At 37.9% G+C, this 19128-nt stretch overlaps 1 protein-coding gene across 3 annotated transcripts in view; it reads left to right on the top strand.

Moving 5' to 3' along the window:
• The window catches only part of LOC123942484 (cytochrome b5 reductase 4), a 97938-nt gene that overhangs the window by 67081 nt on the left and 11729 nt on the right, over positions 1-19128 (top strand). For all 3 annotated transcript variants that reach the window (XM_046006436.1, XM_046006435.1, XM_046006434.1), the window contains 4 exons: positions 10670-10810; positions 12231-12383; positions 15122-15272; positions 15581-15667. In XM_046006436.1, coding sequence (XP_045862392.1) covers positions 10670-10810; positions 12231-12383; positions 15122-15272; positions 15581-15667 — 532 coding nt within the window. The remainder of the gene's footprint in view (positions 1-10669; positions 10811-12230; positions 12384-15121; positions 15273-15580; positions 15668-19128) is intronic.

Below are 19128 nucleotides of genomic sequence, written 5' to 3'. Positions count from 1 at the left end.
TTCATTTCCTTCTTCATTCATTTCCCTTTTTCCTTTATTTTTTTTTTAGGTTTTTAATGTTAGTATAACATTTATAGACAGGGTTGAATATTTTTAAGTGTTCTACCTGATGAATTTTCACATAGTAAGTGGGCACTATATTTTCTTTTTGAAAATCCTTGTTCTAAGAAATTTCACAATTTGATATGCCTTAATATGGGTCTGTTTTCATTTCTCATGCTGGCTCTTTCTCCTTTGTGCTGTGTTTTCATTATGGAAACTTATGACCTTCAGTTCTGAGAAATACTGATTTTCCTTCTCTTCATAGTCTGTTTTTGCTGTCTAGAAGTATTCTTACTTTAAACCTTTTAAACTTATAAATAGCTCATTTTTTGTCTCTTATTTTCAATTTTGCCCTTTTGCTCTATTTTTTGAGTGATTTCTTTAGCTGTATCTTTCAGCTCTTCTACTGAGTTACTCATTTCTACTGTCCTATTTTTAACTTCTAAGAACTCTTGATTTCTGTTCCTTTGTTTTAGCATCCTTTTTTTTTCCCTCTCCTTAAGAGAGGAAGAGAGGTGTAGGCAGGGGCGGAGGGAGAGAAAGAATCTCAAGCAGGTGCTACGCCCAGCATGGAGCCCGACACAGGTCTTCCATCTTAGAACCCTGAGATCATGACCTGGGGTGAAATCAAGTGTTGGACCCTTAACCAGCTGAACCACCTAGGTGCCCCTAGTATCCTATTCTTAATAGCATCTCTTATATTTTGATAGAGTTTTTGAGTTTCCCTCTTCCCATGTAACCTGTGCCCCCAAAGTTCATTTGTTTGTTTTAGTCTATCTTTCATGTTAGATGCTTTCTTTGAAGGTCTGCTGATCCTTGATTAAGTGCTCATATTTCTGGGGGTGTCACTCTAAAAGGTACGCAGAAACATTGTGACTGTAGGTGTGACTTATTGACAGTTATATTAACTGTATGGGTGGATTGCTTTCTTGTTCCCAAGTTCAATGACTGTATTTTGTCAGAGACTTGAGAATGGACAGTCTCCTACTTTGCATCCAGAATTTCAGAAGTCTTATGGGGAAAGAAGGCTAGGTATCTGTAAACTTAATTTCTTTTGTTTGTTTGTTGCCTAGAATACTGTATTAGTTGCTAATGCTGCCATAACAAAAGTACCAGACTGAGTGGCCTGATAACAGAAATTTATTTTCTCTGTCCAGAGGCCAGAAGTCCAAGATCAAGGTGTTGGCAGAGTCAGTTCTTCCTGATGCTTCTGTCCTTGGCTTGTAGGTGGCCATCTTCACATGATCTTCCTTCTGTGTGTCTGTGCCCTGATTGCCTCTTTTTACAAGGATATCAATCACACTGGATTAGGGATCACCCCCTCTAATGACCTCATTTTCACTTAATTCATGTTTCAAAAGAACCTGTCTCCAACTAGTCTCGTTGTGAGGTATGGGGTGTTATAACTTCCACATAGGAAAATTGAGGGGGACACAATTCAGCCTATAACATATACCCAATCCAAAGACCCTTTGTTTTACCCACTCTAGAGAGTACACTTCTAATATTTTCCCAGAATAGGAGAAGTTTAGTCATGTGGCTATGCTAAATAGGGGAAGACTTGAGCAAAGGTAGAGGTGGGAGCATCTAGATTTTTTTTTTTTTTTAATTATTTTTTTTATTTGTTTATTTTCAGCGTAACAGTGTTCATTGTTTTTGCACCACACCCAGTGCTCCATGCAGTACCTGCCCTCCCTATTACCCACCACCTGGTTCCTCAACCTCCCACTCCCCCGCCCCTTCAAAACCCTCTAGTTGTTTTTCAGAGTCCATAGTCTCTCATGGTTCATCTCCCCTTCCAGTTTCCCTCAACTTCCTTCTCCTCTCCATCTCCCCATGTCCTCCATGTTCTTTGTTATGCTCCACAAATAAGTGAGATCATATGATACTTGACTCTCTCTGCTTGACTTATTTCGCTCAGCATAATCTCTTCCAGTCCCATCCATGTTGCTACAAAAGTTGGGTATTCATCCTTTCTGATGGAGGCATAATACTCCATCGTGTATATGGACCACATCTTCCTTATCCATTCATCCGTTGAAGGGCATCTTGGCATCTAGATTTCTTAAATGAACTTTCACCCAGAAAGTGGTTTCAGCTCCAGCTTCACTCTTATTTCAGATATAATTGGTCCTGCCAATTTCTGAGCCTTCAGGGATTTTTTGTTACAAGTGAGTCAAATCTTGGCTTTCTTTACTTCTAATTTAAGATCAGCATTATTGAGTCTGATGAGTCAGTTACCAGTCATTTCTTTGCCTTGTCAGCTCTTAAAGTTTTGCTGCTTTTTCTTATTTCCATTCTTTATGTCCTTGCAGGCTTATGCCTTAAAAAATAACCAAACACACACACACACACACACACCCACACACACCCCTTTGTTATTATTTTAGGGGAGTTAAAAGGAATTAACTACATGTATTCACTTTAGTATCTTTAAATATTTAAAATTATTATAAATACTTTAAAAATTACAAAGTTATATTTGTGGATATTTAATTTCAGAGAAGTTATCAGGTAGCATTAATTTGCATAGCCACGGTGAGTAGAAAGCTATTTTAGGCACTGTGCTAATTATTTTCCCAAGTGAAAGAACACACACTGACATGAGATTGAAGAATACTTTTTTATAAAGCAGCAGACCAACAAGAGCAAGTTCTGTAATACAGACTGAGCATATTCCAAGGTAACCCCAAGCAAACAGATGCAGATGAGTTTCATTGGGAGCCACTCCTCGAAAGAGGTGAATTTCCAGCAATGTTGTGAAAATAACTTTCAAACAAATAACAAGAACTAAGAATGGTTTTCCAGGAAGAGCTTCAGGTTGTTACTAGGTAGTTATTATGCCAGGCATTTTGCAAGTTGTAGAGAAAGAAAAATGTAAGCCACAAGTGGTTATAGGCCAAATGGAATTCTTTTATAGGAGCAGAGGTCTGAATTTTGTGGTATTAGCAAGAGAGAGAGAACATAGAGAAATAATAGTGTGATCCAGCAGATCAGAAGAAAATAGATAGAAGACCATGGCAATGAAAAGAAGTATTATTAAAGTGAAATCTCTTGCCCTGATAGTATCTATCTAGTGATTGAAAAATCATAGCAAACCAGATAAAAGTGAAGTCCAAGAAATAAATGATACTAAGAATGAAGGGTGACCTCCATTTGGAAATTGTTAGAATGGGCATCACTCAGGTTTTCTCAGTAATTTCCCGAGGCTTCCCATGAACTCTTTATCTTTGCCATAAATTTCTTCTTGAGTCACGAACCCCCACAGTTAAGTTTTATCTTTCTTGTCTGAAATTGGAGCAATGTGGGTATTTTTCATTGAATTGGGTTTTCCATTTTGGAAAATGACTTGGAGTTTAGGGGAGGCATTTATGTATGTGACTGAATTAGCAAAGGTAATTTCTTCCTTGTTCTTTCCATTCCTTAAATCATGACAGAAATTGTCGATTAGTCACTAGTAAAGCTGAATACTTCTATCAAATTATTATGATTAACTTGCTGTCAGTAATGTCAAATGTTTATAGTCTGTCACGTGGTCCTAGGTTTTCAGTATGTTAAAATTACTGAGTCTTACAATACTAGCATGCTGGCTTCCTCTTATTAAAATTTCTTAGCTAAATGAAGTTTTGAAAATAAACATTTAAATCTAAAACTTACAATGCGATACCTTCTCATGTCAAATTCAGAATTTACTTACACTAAAGATTTAAAATAAAACAAAGAACATAATTAGAGAAGAGAAACTACTTCATTTTTACCTTTAATCCAAATGTAACAGGTGATAACATAAACTATATCAGTGGAATTAGATTACCATTTTTAAGTTGTTTGCTTCTCATTCCCCCCCGCCCAGAAGTGACAATTATAAGTGAAAAGTTGTGTGTGTGCGTGTGTGTCTGTATGTGTGTGCATGCACGCAACTGATAGGTAATTGGGTTACTATTTCTATAGCCAACCTAAAATTTTATTTTAGTTGTAATTGCCTTTAGTGTGGGGCCTTTGATCACGAGACAGAGTTAGTTTTATAGATTTGCCAACAACACCTCAGTAAATGAACATCAGGATACAAAATTGTAAAGAAGAGTTTAAAAAATTTTGTCATAATTTTGATGTCAGCAGCCACTTATAAACCTTTGTGTTAAATATATGCATTGAATCTGTAACTTTAGTCTTTTTAATCTAATTTGAACTATGTGAAATTATTCATATTTTACTATTTTTAACCTAAAAAGCTGACAGTTTCACATGGTTTGACGTATACTGTCTTAATGGCTTCTTAGCTGCAGATATCACACACATGGGTGCACTCACACACTGAGGTACTATCTGTACTCATAAATGTGCTTGTGGACACACACTATAAGCAATCGTTTAATTGAGTCTTTTTGTGGGGCCTGTGACTCTGCAGGCAAGCTGCTTGCCCGCTATGGAACAGATTTTCTTGCTGGGGTCAGAAGAGCCACCCTCACACCTCTCCCCAGTCTTTGCCTGTACATCCATGTTTCTTTGCTGCCCAAAATAAGCATTCAAAATTACGAGAAATGAAGAAGTTTTGTAAGTAGCAAAGAAAAACTTCCGTGTGCTTCTTTCTCTTCAGTTATCTCCTCTGCCCAGCACTCATGGAGTTGTCCATACAGTGGTAACCATACAGTGCTTTGGCATCTTGCTGTCTTTTTTCATCTCTGTTAGAATGGCCCAAATGTGATATCTGAAGAAACACAGACTAGATGGGGCAGGCTCTAACTGAGTAAGAAATATTTACTGTATTAAAAAATAAAATGGAAAAGGTTTAAAACCTTAGAATGCAGGGGATTCGGCACTCGAGTATACAGTGTTGGCTGCATTATTAGTTATGGAACAAGAGACGAAAGGTGTTAGGTATAGCGGTGTTCAGATTTCGTGACAATCTTGCTAAATGGTGTGTGCTCTAAAACTCCACTGAATCTAGTCTTGGAGAAAGAGCTGCCTTTCTTCTAGTTTAACTCCACAAAATCCTCACCTTGGAAGGTTCAGTTCCCATCAGTTTGAGGTAGTAAAACATCTTAATATGAAACAAGAAGGAATCTGTGCTTTCCTGTTGATTTGATAATACTAATTTAACAATTATGTATGAAAATTCTCAGTATTTGAGCATTCTGTTTCATTGTGTTTTATTCTAATATATGAATAGACATGTGTCCACAGTTATTTATCATCCTTAGTATTTGACAACAAGTTGTGGATGTATTCTTTTTTTTTTTTTTTTTTTTTTGAGAGAGACAATCTTGAGCAGACTTTATGCCTAGCACAGAGCCCAGTGTGGGGCTCGATCTCATGACCCTGAGATCATGACCTGAGCCGAATCAAGAGTCAAATGCTTAACTGACTGAACCAGCCAGGAAGCCTATGTGTTCTTATTCATATATACAAAGTGGTTTGAGTGAGGATATTAAAACTAAACTACTAGAGATTAAGTGGAAGCTTTATCAGAATTAGTGAAAAGCCTCAATAATTTTTTAAAAACAACAAAATAAGTGCACTTATGTAATTATTTTAAGAGTAATATTCCAACTTTGTTGCATCTTCAGCATAGGAAGATATTCTAATAACATCATAAGTTTGAACTATTTTATCAGTAGTCAAAATGTTAAACATTTTACAGTGCTTGGAAATAGTTTATACTTAAGTGTTCTGGACATCATCCCTGCAGTCAGCTTCATTGCTCCTCAAGATCACTGTCTTGGCAGAAATAGCTAGCAAGACTAAATCAGCCTGGCCCCTGCTATGTGAATTGTGACAGATTCTAAGTGGAATGTGTATTTTATTGAATGGTTATAGATTGTTTTTTTTCCTATGTGGATATATCTAGGTATGTACGTAAATACATTTTTAACTATTATAGACGTTAGTATGTTTGGGGTTGTTTCTTTTCTATGGATTGCATTTTTAAGTGTGTAATCCCACTAATTGGTTGCCCTGCATTGGTTCTGGAAGATCTTGGAGGAATAAATGAATAAAGGTGGATTGCAAATTAGGAGGTAAGTAAATGACATTTAGGTGATGGAAAGTAGTAATGAGTGCTAAGAAGAAGTACAGTTGATGAGAACAGTAGAGAATGGAAATGTTCAAGAAGAGAAATACCTGGGATGAATTTTGACTTGCTGAACTGATTCCTTGGGTTGTAAAGGGTGGAGGGATAGTCTGTAAATATTTATGCTTGAACTGATGTGGTTAGAGCAGGGAGGAAGACACCAAACCATAAGCTAGTCTAGAACAGTGGCTTCTCATATTTTTTGAACAAAGCCTATGAACTGGAGCAAGAAACTCTTAATCACATCTTGCCTCTTCCCACATCTTCTCCAGCTGCTTTGTGAGAGCAGAGCTCAAGCTCTGCACAAGCTATTTAACTTCTCTAAGCCTCTTTTTCTAGTAGGGAAAGTAGAGTGTACAGGTGCTTTAAAAGTGTACTAAGTTCAAGTAGGAGTGGAAGACCAGATGGAAGGCAGTGTGGACTCATAACCAGGGTTCTTTTTGTGTTCTCTCTCCCACTGAAGACTTTGTCTAGACTTGAGCCTTGTGAAATTCTATTCTTTAGAAGGAAAAATACCATCTCTTTTCAACCAGAAGAAAAGAGTATGCCCAAATTAATCATGTTATCCTTAATATTTATTACCGTGAGTAATATCGTATGTGTGTTATTAAGAGAAGTTAGGTGTTTGGAACACAAATTTTTTTGTCTTATGCTTCTGTTTCACCATCTTATATTTATTTCAGTTTCTTATTTTCTTATATAATTATTTATGCTTACCAAGCCAGAAACTTGACACTTAAGTAATGGCACCATGTGGCCTGAAGTAGTCAGCGTGTCTCCTCCCTGGTCTTTTCTCCTCATATGTTTCACAGCTGTCTGTCTGTGCCATCTCTCTCCTCGGTGTAATTAAAAGATGAAAACTTTCTTCAGTGTTTCCTAAACTTTTAGAACCTGGATGTTCTTTAAAATTATGGCAAACTAATAGGCAAGATGTTGAAATTATCTCTTGTTTGTTAAATAGCAAGGATACTCTATGAACTTAACAAGAAGTGTCAGTAAATTACTGTAACCTAGGCTTTCATTGTGTTTGAAATGTAAATAAAAAGATGCATACCTCGTGTAGCAAATCCTTTCTGACAAATGCTAGAGTTGAAGGTCAGAAGATGAACCTTTCATGTAGCAGTAGTGTTTTTCAGAAGGGCATGTGTTAAATATCATTGTAAGAGAGCTACTGGTCCCACCCCCTCCCACAGGATGAGAAGTATGTAAGGCCAAGAAATGTCTACCTCAGTTCACCCTCTCCTTCAGCAGCTGTACTCTAGTTATCTGGAACCCAGAATTCCTGCTCAGATGGCCCCAAATCCACTTGCATTCAAGGAGTGGCCAAGGCTGTTTATGAGGAAAGCAAAAGGATGAGCTTAAACATGAGCTAGAGTGTCCACACCCACATTAAGTCTCCACTCAGTATCAGAGAGAGCCTGAGGTGAGAGAAGAAGGGGTGGGGGGAAAGCCATCGCCAGACATTTGGGGGTACAGCTCTCATCCTTCTGCCATCTTCCTGTATAGAACTCAGGAGTTCAGGAATCCTGAATTTGAACCTAACCCTCAAAGGTCTATTTCAAGATACAGCATAGAACATATTTTATTTAACAGTTTTTCATCTGACTTGTAACTTTTAAATGTTCAGACATATAGTATGTGGGTCTCTGATTGTGTTCTCACTCTTTGTCCCAGAAAGGAAGGGACAAGATCATTTGAACCTTCATTTGTCCTTCTAGGTGAGCCTGTGTCCACTGATCCCATTGTCAGTCTAATACTGGATTAGGTGTTTTAGGATAATGTTACAGTCGTTCCTTTAGCTTTAATTTGGTCTGAGCTATGCCCTGGCCCTGGAATGAGGTGACTTCAGTAATGCTCCTCCATTTCGTGTAATGTGTAATGCTGCACTCTAAATGCATCTGCATACTGAGCTACCAAGGGGGCAGGTGGAAAGATTTAGTGACCAGGGTCTTTAAGATCCAAAGGGACAAGGGAAGAAGAGAAATTAGATGAAACTATGCCCAAAATGATTTCTTAGGATTATAAGTGAATTTAATTTTTCCACAAACCATTATTAGGTGTTAGGCATTCACTTCCTAAGATCTGGAGTCAATCTTTACCTACTTAAATATTTTTAATTAAATAAAAAAAGAGGGAATAATTAAGATAGGAAATACATTATCAGAGAACTGCAATCAGGGGGAGATCTGGGGCCAGGGCAGGGCTGAGTGGTCATGGCCGCACACTTGCAAGAGACAAGCAGGTATCCTGTGTGCCTGACTTACCTGGAGAGGCCTGTGTACCTGAAGTGTGGTTTCACCTGCTGCCTCTGCTGCTTCGACTCACTGCAGAGGGAGCTCGGCGAGGAGGGTTTCTGGTGCCCCTCCTCCTCCGGGCTCTCTTGGAAGAAGGACCGTTGGCCCGGCACCCATCTTGCGAGGCTGGTTTTGAGGATCAGAGAGTTGGAACCCCAGCAGAAAGCCATTCTGCACAAGAACCCAAACATGCACAAGGTCACATGGAGGTGACCCTGGATGTCAACACCATCAACTACTACCTCATCGTTTCTGAGGACCTGAGGAGTGTCCGCTGTGGGTATTCCAGACAGAACCGGAGGGCCAGAGCCAAGAGATTATATTATGCCCTCTGTGTCCTAGGCTCCCCTGGGTTCCCCTCTGGCCACCACTACTGGGAGGTGGATGTGGGGACGAGCAAGAAATGGGACATGGGTGTTTGCAGAGACTCCACTGACAGACAAGGGCCCATTCTGCTATCGGCAGAACTTGGCTTCTGGATGGTGGGCTTGAGAAAAGGAGATCTCTTCCAAGCCAGCACCAAGCCCGTGACTGTTCTCTCGGTGAGCCCCCACTTACACCGACTAGGGATTTTCTTGGACATGAATCTTGGCACTGTTTCTTTTTATTATGTGAGCGATGGAGCCCATATTTTCACCTTCACTGGAATTCCTGCTGTGGGGCCGCTGCATCTGTTTTTTGCTCCCGGGAGCCCCACCACGGATGGTCAAGGCTTCCTGAGAATCTGTCCTGTGAGGACATTGCCATTGCCAGCTCTCCAGTGGGCTTGGATGCAGAACAAAGTTTCTAGAGAATTCCTGGGTGCTCACAGCCAGAGCTAGGACCCTTCCTGCTTGTTACGTGGACTGTACAGAGGACAGACGAGAAACGTGGAATAGTTGGCTAATCATGAACACTAATTAGATAAGGGAGAAGTGCCTTTCAAATATGAAGTATCACAGTCGTTCTCATTGGGACTTTCCATGTTTCTATTCCAATGGGTTCTGTTTTTTCAGACCAATTTCCAAATGTATCTATTTTCTGCAGTATTAACTTAGTGTTAATGGAGGTTAGAAACGAAATAAAAACGTGGATGTGCCCCCCCCCAAAAAGAAAAGAAATACATTATCAGAGTTAATCCCTTTCCATCTCTATAAATGCTGTTTTATAAGACAGGAAATAACAAACCAATATTATCAGCGTAGTCTGACATGCTCTTTAGGTCTACAGGAATTCTGTAAGTGAAACTATTAATGCTTTCAGAATTTCTATAACAAGTTCTTCTAACCTAAATGGTATTATTTTTCTCTGTATAAAAATAGTATATATTTCTCGAGCTTGGGATATTAATTTCAAGTATTTTCAGTATTAATAGAAACACTTTGTTCCTTTTTGTTTATTTGTATATTAGTAGCACAAATCGGGAATTTTCATTTTTCACTTAATTTTCCAGGTAGGGATGTCTGTGTGGCTCAGTCAGTGGGGCATCAGCTCGGGTCATGATCTCAGGGTCTTGGGGTCGAGCCCCACATTGGGCTCCCTGCTCAATGGGGAATCTGCTTTTTCCTCTCCCTCTCTGTCTGTGTGCTCTCTCTCTCTCAAATTAATAAAATCTTTTAAAAAATTAATTTTCCAGGTAATGAGAATATACAGCCTTAAACATAAAAGTTCATTTTTAAATTTTAATCATTTCTTGACTGTTAAAATGTTCTATAATTCATACACAAACATAGAGAAATAGACTGTTTATTTTTCCTGGATTTATCAAAGAAGTGTTTCTAAATTTAATAGTCTTACTATTGTTAAATGTTAAATACTTAAATTTCAAGACCACTCTGTAAGAAAAGACTTTAGAATGTAAATTTGTTGATTATCAAATATTTTTTACATCTGTAATATATTTATGTAACTATGAACATGAGGCTTAAAAGATGAAATTATGTAAAAAGTGAATTTATGAAGAAATAAGTTAGGTTTTAATTTCTTAGAATGTAATGCTTATAATATGCTGTAATTAGACATGAGGAAATAAGACTCAGTAGATTTGTTTTTCAACCTACTGAAGTATTAACAGGTTTTAGAAAATAGATTATCTCAGGAAATAAAATGAAGTTCTAACTGTAAGATTTTCAGATTCCTGATGAATTTTTAAAGTACATAGGCATTTTAGTGAAATTCAAGTTTGCAAAAGCATAGAAGCTGAATCTGGGCTTTCATTTAGTGGGTCTGGTGTTACTTCTTACTTAATTTATTCATCAATAAGAGAAAATGAATCGCTTTCTAGGTTTGTACTATAGAAAGTGCCAGTTAATTTCCAAGGAAGGTGTTACTCATGATACGAAGCTCTTCTGCTTGATGCTACCACCAAGCGCTCATCTCCAGGTGCCAATTGGGCAACATGTTTACCTCAAGCTAACTATTACAGGTAAGGTAAATAGAGGCTTTGGGGAAACATTTTATTTATTGGTAAGCAGTTCCAAATCAGTACTTATCTTTTAGGAAATAACCGCTTAGGTTATTAATATGTGTTTCTGGCAGCTGATTGAGTGATAGTCCAATCCAGTGCAATGTTCCAATGTGTGGGAGCCATAGCCACACCATGCAATGTGGAGAACAAAGACACTGCCGCTAGTCAGGGAGAGAGGGTTCCATCAGCACTGGGATATATTCCTCACAGAACCCTCAAGGGAAGAGGTGAGGCAGTGCCCAGTGGTCCTGTGGGGGGAAACTACTAGAAACACATGCCAGTATCTCTTAGTAACCATGTCTGCTTGGGTCATTTATGGAGCTGAATCTGTGAAATTCAAAATGAGTGCATGATTATAAATGATGTCCTTACATGTGCCCCTGGGATAAGAAGCTCTGTAAAGATTTCACTGGGAAATTTTCCCCTCATTTTCATCCTGAAGTTACCTTGTGTACTTGTTTTAAATGCCCTTAACCATGCCTAACGTTTTCTTGGCCTTTTGGAGCTGCAGAAGGTCACATTCTCACATCAGTCTCAGTCAGTCTAGCTGACTTGGTCGGTACACCATATTACCATGGCGCTAGGATGTTCCTCCCGTCGTCATCACCAGTGCCAAGGTGTCATTCCATAACTGGTATGATGGATTAGAATTTACACGCAGATTAATTCTATATATGTTAAGGAGTCACATAAAAAAAATGGTCTTGTCAATGTGTGGTGACTCCTCTTTGTATGGAATTTGGCTAGTTAAAATATAACATGAATTCTTACTAAAATTACCCTGTTTTTTTAAAAATATTATATTCTTAGAGGTAATTGGATTAATATCTTTTTCCTTCAGTTACCAAAGTAACATATTGTGTATTAAAACATTAAAACAATTCAAAATATATAAAGTAAAAAGTGAAATTCTTCCCTTTCTCAACCCAAATGATCCCTGTGGCCATCAGTAACCATTGTTAAAATTTGGTGCATGATTAAAGTTATTATGTGAGTACTTTCTTACATCTCTGTGTAAACTTTTGATGCCTTTTTATTCATAGCCTATTATAACGTTTATATCCTGGTAGAACAGATGGTTGTCTAAGTTTATTACCATAAACCCCTATCATCTTATACCCTGCTTAATAAACATACAGTGTTTATATGATGGGTAAAGTATTGATTTGTGTAAATTATTTCAGCGTGCTTAGGCTTGGGATACACACACACACACACTCATACATACACACATATACATATATATATAATATATATAGAATTATATACACATTAGATTAAGTTTGTACTGATAGCATCATAAAATCAGTATGTTTCATCTTTTTTCAGAGCTTTTGAGATTTTTAGAATTGAATTTCTTTGTCATGACTTTTTATAGGTACTGAAATTGTGAAGCCATATACACCTGTATCTGATTTCTTACTCTCAGAGTACAAGGAACCAGTTCTTCTCAACAATAAATACATCTACTTTTTGATCAAAATCTATCCTGATGGACTCTTCACACCAGAGCTTGATCATCTTCAGATTGGTTAGTATTCTTTTGTAAACCTCATATGTGTTCTAGATGGGAGCATGTGTCACACTGTCCTCTAGTTACCTCATGTGGGAGTCCATGAAATAATGAAACTCAACATGTTTACGACCAAAGTCATGTTCTCTTGGTCCCACCCAGCCTATCCTTACTCCCGCATTCTTCAGCATAACTGGGTCAGCCTTGACCCATCTGCAGGCTGGAGTCATCCTTGACTCCCATTTTCTCCCTCCCAGTCCAGTCCACCACTAAGTTTTGGGGAGTCCACCTCGCAGTGACTTTTTACTCTGTCTTTTCTATCGCTTCTGCCACCCTCTCAGATCAATCCTTCATCATCTTTCTCATGACCTACAACTGTTCTCTCTCAGTTGCCTTTAACGGTATCTTTCTCTTTGTTTGTCTGCCTTTCCAAACTGTCCTGAGGATAGATTTAATCAGGTTGCTCTCCAGCTTTGAAGCTTCTCATGGGTGATCACTACTTGACTGACGAAGTCCTCTGCACATCATGATCTCTCAGCACAGACTTTCATGATCTGTCCAGCTTCATCTCTTGCCGTAACTACTCATGTGAATGTTACTCAGAGTTCCACAAGTTCATCATCCTCATTCGTAGGTACATGCAAGTACCCCACATAGGATGCCCATCACCCCTTTCTCTACCTGTCGGGTAGCCTTTTCTTTAAAGACCCAAACAAAATATCACGTCCTTTATGAATCTTCCTTTCTCCTGAACCCCTCAGTAACTAACACTGTGTTCATAGCTCTAGGATAAGAAAAAAATAACATTCCTTCTTTACAGAATGGATTTGAGGGTAAAGATTGTCCTAACTTGTCTTTGTAGTTCCTATACCTAGCATGGCAATTCGCGCATAAACTCTCAATAAATGTACTTTGAAAGAATTAATAAAAAAGACTATCATGAAATATAGTAAGATTTCAAGACCCCCTGTTCCTTTTTCTGTTCCTTTTTCTGCATCTGCAACTTTTCACTGCCTTTTGTTTAATAGTAAAAGTGCTCTTCTCGTTTCTAACACAACATTACCAGTAACATCGAGGTACCAGTGAAGTAGCTCACTAAAATTTGGAAATAAAGAAAATCTGTTTTGTTGTGAAAGTTAAGCCAGTCTTTACTTAGTGGGTGTGGTTAGTCCTCTTTGATTACATAAGTCAAATGTGAGCCTAAAGAATGTTGGAATGCCTGCAAATCTAGCGAAAGTGACTCTCCTCTTGTGGTAGATGGACACATGACTGTAACACAGCCTGTGGAAAGGGAACCCGTGTTATCATACCCTAATTATAGAGACTGTGTAAACGGAGCAGGATGCAGAAGTAGCCTAGAGCATGGAAGGGGAAAGCCCAAAGAATAAGGTCAGTGGTTTTTTCAGCTTCATCCAGGGGAGCTAGACATAGCACAAATACTTGTGCCACTTAGAGGGTAGTGATCACTCACGAAGCCTCATCACGGCCTAAATGAACTCCCCTATGAAATTATCCACTTCTTTGTTTCAATTGCATTTCACCAGGCAGCTCTTTAATGATGATTTTGGCCCTCCAAATGCCCCTGCTCCTGGGAATGCGATGCCCTGGTTGGGGTGTGTAAGGTTCAGGTCGCTGGGTGCAGAGAGCCTTCCGTAAATCAGTCACTGTTCTGGCAGGTCTACTTTAATATCTTGTGAACTTGATTAAAATCGGGCCCCTTGCCTGAGTCTAATCAGTTTTCTGACATTGGGAGGACTGGCGTGCTGACAAAAGTTCTCAAGCTAGCATCATTCTTTGAGGCATCTTTAGTAAAAAACCGACTGACTTTTTCCTGAAGATATTCTGATCTTACGGTCCTTTTAAACTAGAACAGGGAGCTTCTGTTCCTTTATAATACTTAATTCATCAGTTACTGCAGGATTCTTACTATCCTGCTATGGACGAGAAGGAAGATTTATGAGCATGGGGAGAGGAGAAAAATACTTGAAATTTTTTAAATGTTTTTAAAATGTTTAACTTTGTTCTTTTTATTTTTAAAATTACATTGGAAATTTCTGAAATGTCCTAAAGGCAGTTCTCTTCTATGAGTGGTACATAGTGATTATATCAAATTCACTGCAAATAATTTTTCTCGAATATACTTATTCTAGATTGTGAAGTAGCATGCTCTAAGTATGGTTTCTGGCCTTTGTTTTTATAGGTATTAAATTCAGAAGAGCTGTTGTTCTAATCAATAGGTCTTTTCAAAGATTTGATGGAGGTGAAGTTAGCCCATTTACTGAAGTATGACTGTAGAATACATTTCTATTTCCATTTCTCTCCTAGTTTTATTGCTCTGGCTAAGAATCAATATGAAAGTAGTTGAGTATATATTCTCCACCTTGTAGTGTACAAAGCAGGTATACTTGGACTTTGCTTTTTTAAGGTGCTTATAGTTTATTTAGTGATAAAATTTCTGCTGATAAATTATATTTAAATGCTTGTCAGTAGTTTGTAAATTGGATACTCCAGATGGTTTGGGAAAATAATGATGGGAAATGAGCATTATTAATTTGGTTAGAATGATATAATCCAAGTATACTTGGGGACATTAATGCATATTCTCAAAACTCCTTATACATTTTAAAAGGCTTAAGATTAATAGTCTGAAAGTTATGCTTTCACCCTTTTACTCATCAGTGTTCAAAATGCAAGTAGCTTAACTTCAGTTTCTCTGATTTTTTTTTTTCTGATTTAGTTTATATTTCATTGTTTAGGAGATTCTGTTTCTGTAAGCAATCCTGAGGGCAATTTTAAAACATCCCAGTTCCAAGAATTAGAAGATCTCTTTTTATTGGCAGCTGGAACAGGCTTCACACCAATGGTTAAAATACTGAATTATGCTTTGACTAACATACCCAGTCTCAGGTATGTAATTTTATCTTTAATTACTATCCTTTGTGAGGCTGTTAGATTAGTATAAGGTCTTCTAAATTAATTACTCAGTGGACCTTAATAGACATATGCTCATTCCCTCATTTATCATTTCTTACCCTATGTCCTCCAGTCCTAGCTGTTTTACTAACTTGATTCTTTTATTTTGGGTACTTTGGGTTACCTAATTGGCATTAAAGAAAACATTTCATGCCACTTTATGTTAAGACTTTGCCATTCATGCGTATTTTAAATGTAATCGAAATAGTTCTTTTTGAGTTGTTGTTGTTTTTTCTTTTAAGGAAAGTGAAGCTGATGTTCTTCAATAAAACAGAGGATGATATAATTTGGAGAAGCCAGTTGGAGAAATTAGCATTTAAAGATAAAAGGTATTAAACTGGTATTAGCTCTGCATTTCAATATTCAAAAGTATGTAGTCAGTCTAGGCCTTATCTCCTTTGATTGGAGTTTTTAATTGGCCAGGAAGCTCCTTCAAAAACAAAATAAGCTAATCAATAATTCTCTCAATGTAAGTAATGTTAATACCCTTCCCCCAAAGAAGTACTGTTCAATAAGATTAACATGACATCATATATGTGTCAATAAAATATATACTGGGCTTTACATTGTGTGACTTATACTGAGTTGGGTTTCATTGAAAATGACATAGTGTACCCAACTTGATATTTCAAGATATTCTTGTTATAGTGGGTGCAAATCAAATAAATGCGATGAGATGGACCAAGCAAAAATAAGTATTTTTCTTTAGTACAGAATTTCTTAGAGCCTTTAATATGCTAATGTCCACTGTGACTTTTCAAGATGGGGGCTTCTTTATACATTGTTAAGATTTTCTTCATTTTTGTCTATTTTCATTAATGCTTATTAATGGCTGTGGTTCTCAGTATACACCTTGGGAAATGCTGGGATAGGCAATAGAGAAAAGTTTGAGTCAGGCCAAACTGGTAAAACGAGAGAACATGAAAATCTGTTTCATTGAAAAAAAGCCCTAGCACTGTCAGCTGAAATAAGATTTTTGAAACGGGCATATCCCCAAGTCCCCTAAACAGATTTAAAAGTGGTAGGAAATTTTAAAGGAATTTTTTAGAAGAGTGGATCGGACTAGCTGTCATACTTTCTAAAGCATTTCTGAAGCTATTTGTAAGAAATTCAGTCCTTTGAAAGGACTTCACACAAAATATCTGAAGTAAATATGTTGAGGATCGTGCAGTACAGATAAAATTCTAGGCCCTTTTGAAAGTTAGAGTTAAAGACATCAGAAACTCAGCTATTCTGGGGCTCCATTTCTCATAGAATACTTTCTGAGTGTCCTAGCTAAGGGAAGCCTTGGCCTCCTCGCTTTTCCTCCTTCTGCCCTCCATCTTTCTCTCTTCATAAGTAACATTCACAAATTAAGGATGACCTGAACTTACTTATCCTTAAGTATTTAGTCTTCTTACAAACTTACGCCATAAACCTAAGAATATTTACTATGATTCGGGTAGCTCTATGGCAGTTTAAATCATGGTTTAAAGAAATACCAGTTCGTGGGTTCACAAGTGTCTTTTTCACGATTTTCAAAGTGGAAAATTAGAAGAGTACATATCAAAAAGCCTTAAGCCCTAATTTTGAGTTTTCATTCTACCCTTCAGTGATTTGGGACTTATTCAAAAATTACTTAGCTCTTTGAGCCTGTCTCTTCAAAATAAAATAATGACGTATTTCCTACTTACTTCATAAGGCTATAATGCAAGGACTAGAGAAGATTGTATAAGTGCCTTGAAAACTGGGAAGCCCTACCTCAGATATGTGGATTTTGGTTTCGAAGAACTCTACCTACTGTGTTTTGTTTCTGTATTAACTGTTTGAGCTCCTGTTTTCCTAACCAAATATTTAAATAGCATAGATAGTCTTTCAGTAGGAGTTAAACTTGATTTAAGAAGTATTTGGTATAAAGAAATCTGTTGACAGCCTCTGAATATACAGTGTGTTTCCTTTCATTCTGTTTTGTTTTGGTGTACATGATCAGAATCTGGGTTGGTAGATTGCCTAGGCTGGAGTGTTGAGGATGAGGAAAGGCCCCACTTCTGTTTTCTCACATCTGGGTGACTGGGCTAATGGCACTCACCAGGCTTGTGCTCCTCTCCACCTTGCAGAGAGAAGTGCTAGTGTTCTGACTTCTGGCCTGCCTTTACCCTTCCTCTTCTGCTCCTTCTCCTTCTTGCTCTCTGCTCTTGCTTGTGCTCTCACTCTCTCTCTGCTCACGTACTTCCTCCTTCTTCTTCCTAGAGACACAGCTGTCCTTGCTTGAGGCACTGACCTCTAGCGTTGTATGATTTATGGTCCCTGGAGACATAAAGGCTGTGCTTGTATAGATGGCTGTGGAATGTCTTTCTGCAATGTTACCATATTCTGAAGCTTTATGAGAAAGCTAAACTTAGAAGCTTATTGATGGGTTTTGTAGCACTGTTGATTGTTAAGTCCCATACGAAAAAGGAAAGTAAAAGTTCAGATTTGATATAAGGTTATTTTAGTTACTCACATCTGTGTTTCTGTTAGCATTTAAGGCCTCAGTTTTTCCATTTGTAGAATAGGAATATCAATACCTACATCATATTGTTTGGGTATGGAGGTCAATGAGGTACTGTATATGTAGGTGCCTCACCCAGAATTAGCATATGTGTTGCATTCATTCATTCATTAAATACATGGGAGCTTCTACCATGTGCCCCTGTATACAGGGGCATAACAGTGAACAACATACTGTGTTGGCTTCTTTTCCCATGCAATCCAGGGGATATATCTCTTCATTGACCCACATTGCTAAACTTCACAGAATTGCAGAACACAGGTATATCATAAATACTTTTTTGGATATTTCTATTTCAATCAAGTTCCAGTAAGTGTAGAATTTGAACATAAAACAGCTTACTTGAATTTTATCCAAATATGTTTTTACACTTGACTCTTAACTCCAGTGGTTAAGACTCCATTCAAAAAATTTCAGATCTGGGGCGCCTGGGTGGCTCAGTGGGTTGAAGCCTCTGCCTTCGGCTTGGGTCATGATCCTGGGGTCCTGGGATCGAGCCCTGCATCGGGCTCTCTGCTCAATGGGGAGCCTGATTCCCCCCCCGCCCCCACCTCTCTGCCTGCTTGTGATCTCTGTCTGTCAAGTAAATAAATAAAATCTTAAAAAAAAAAAATTCAGATCTAGCAAAATCTCACATATTTATTTTTCTAAGAATGTTTTCTGAGAGAAAACAGCAAATATGTATGGTAGTAGATGTAGCTAATTACCATGTAAACTGGAATGCAAATTGAACTTCACTTATCTTTCTCTTGACTACTGAACAGTGTTATGCATGAGGTCCCATCCCAGCAGAATGCCCTAGCTCTGTGAGTTCTCGGCTTTTGCAGAATGATCTTTGAGGGGTAGGATAGCTTGACAAGGAGATTGACTTCTGGACAACATTTTGTAGTAACAAATGTTTTCCTTCACTTTCAGAGCAGTCATTTTTGGAGAAAATAACCTTCTTTTAGTAAAGCGCTCTTTCTCTTTCTGACACACAAACACGTGTGCACGGACACACACTCATCTTTTTGTTTTGTATTTTTTAAATAATGTCATACTGACTGTATGTTTTATAACTACATTTCCTACTTAGTGTATTATGCCTGTTCTGTGCATAGACTACTTTTAAGCAGTGGTTCTCCATCTGGAGTAATTTTTGTCTGCCACCATGACTTCAGGGGACATTTATGTCTGAAAACATTTTTATCATCACCATTGAGGACATCTAGTTGGTAGAGGCCAGGAAGGCTGCTAACTTCCTACAGCACACAGGACAGC

This window comes from Meles meles, chromosome 5 (genome assembly GCF_922984935.1).
Source record: "Meles meles chromosome 5, mMelMel3.1 paternal haplotype, whole genome shotgun sequence".
NCBI lineage: Eukaryota > Metazoa > Chordata > Mammalia > Carnivora > Mustelidae > Meles > Meles meles.
The sequence above is the reverse complement of the archived record's forward strand: the minus strand, read 5'-3'. Positions and strand labels throughout refer to the sequence as shown.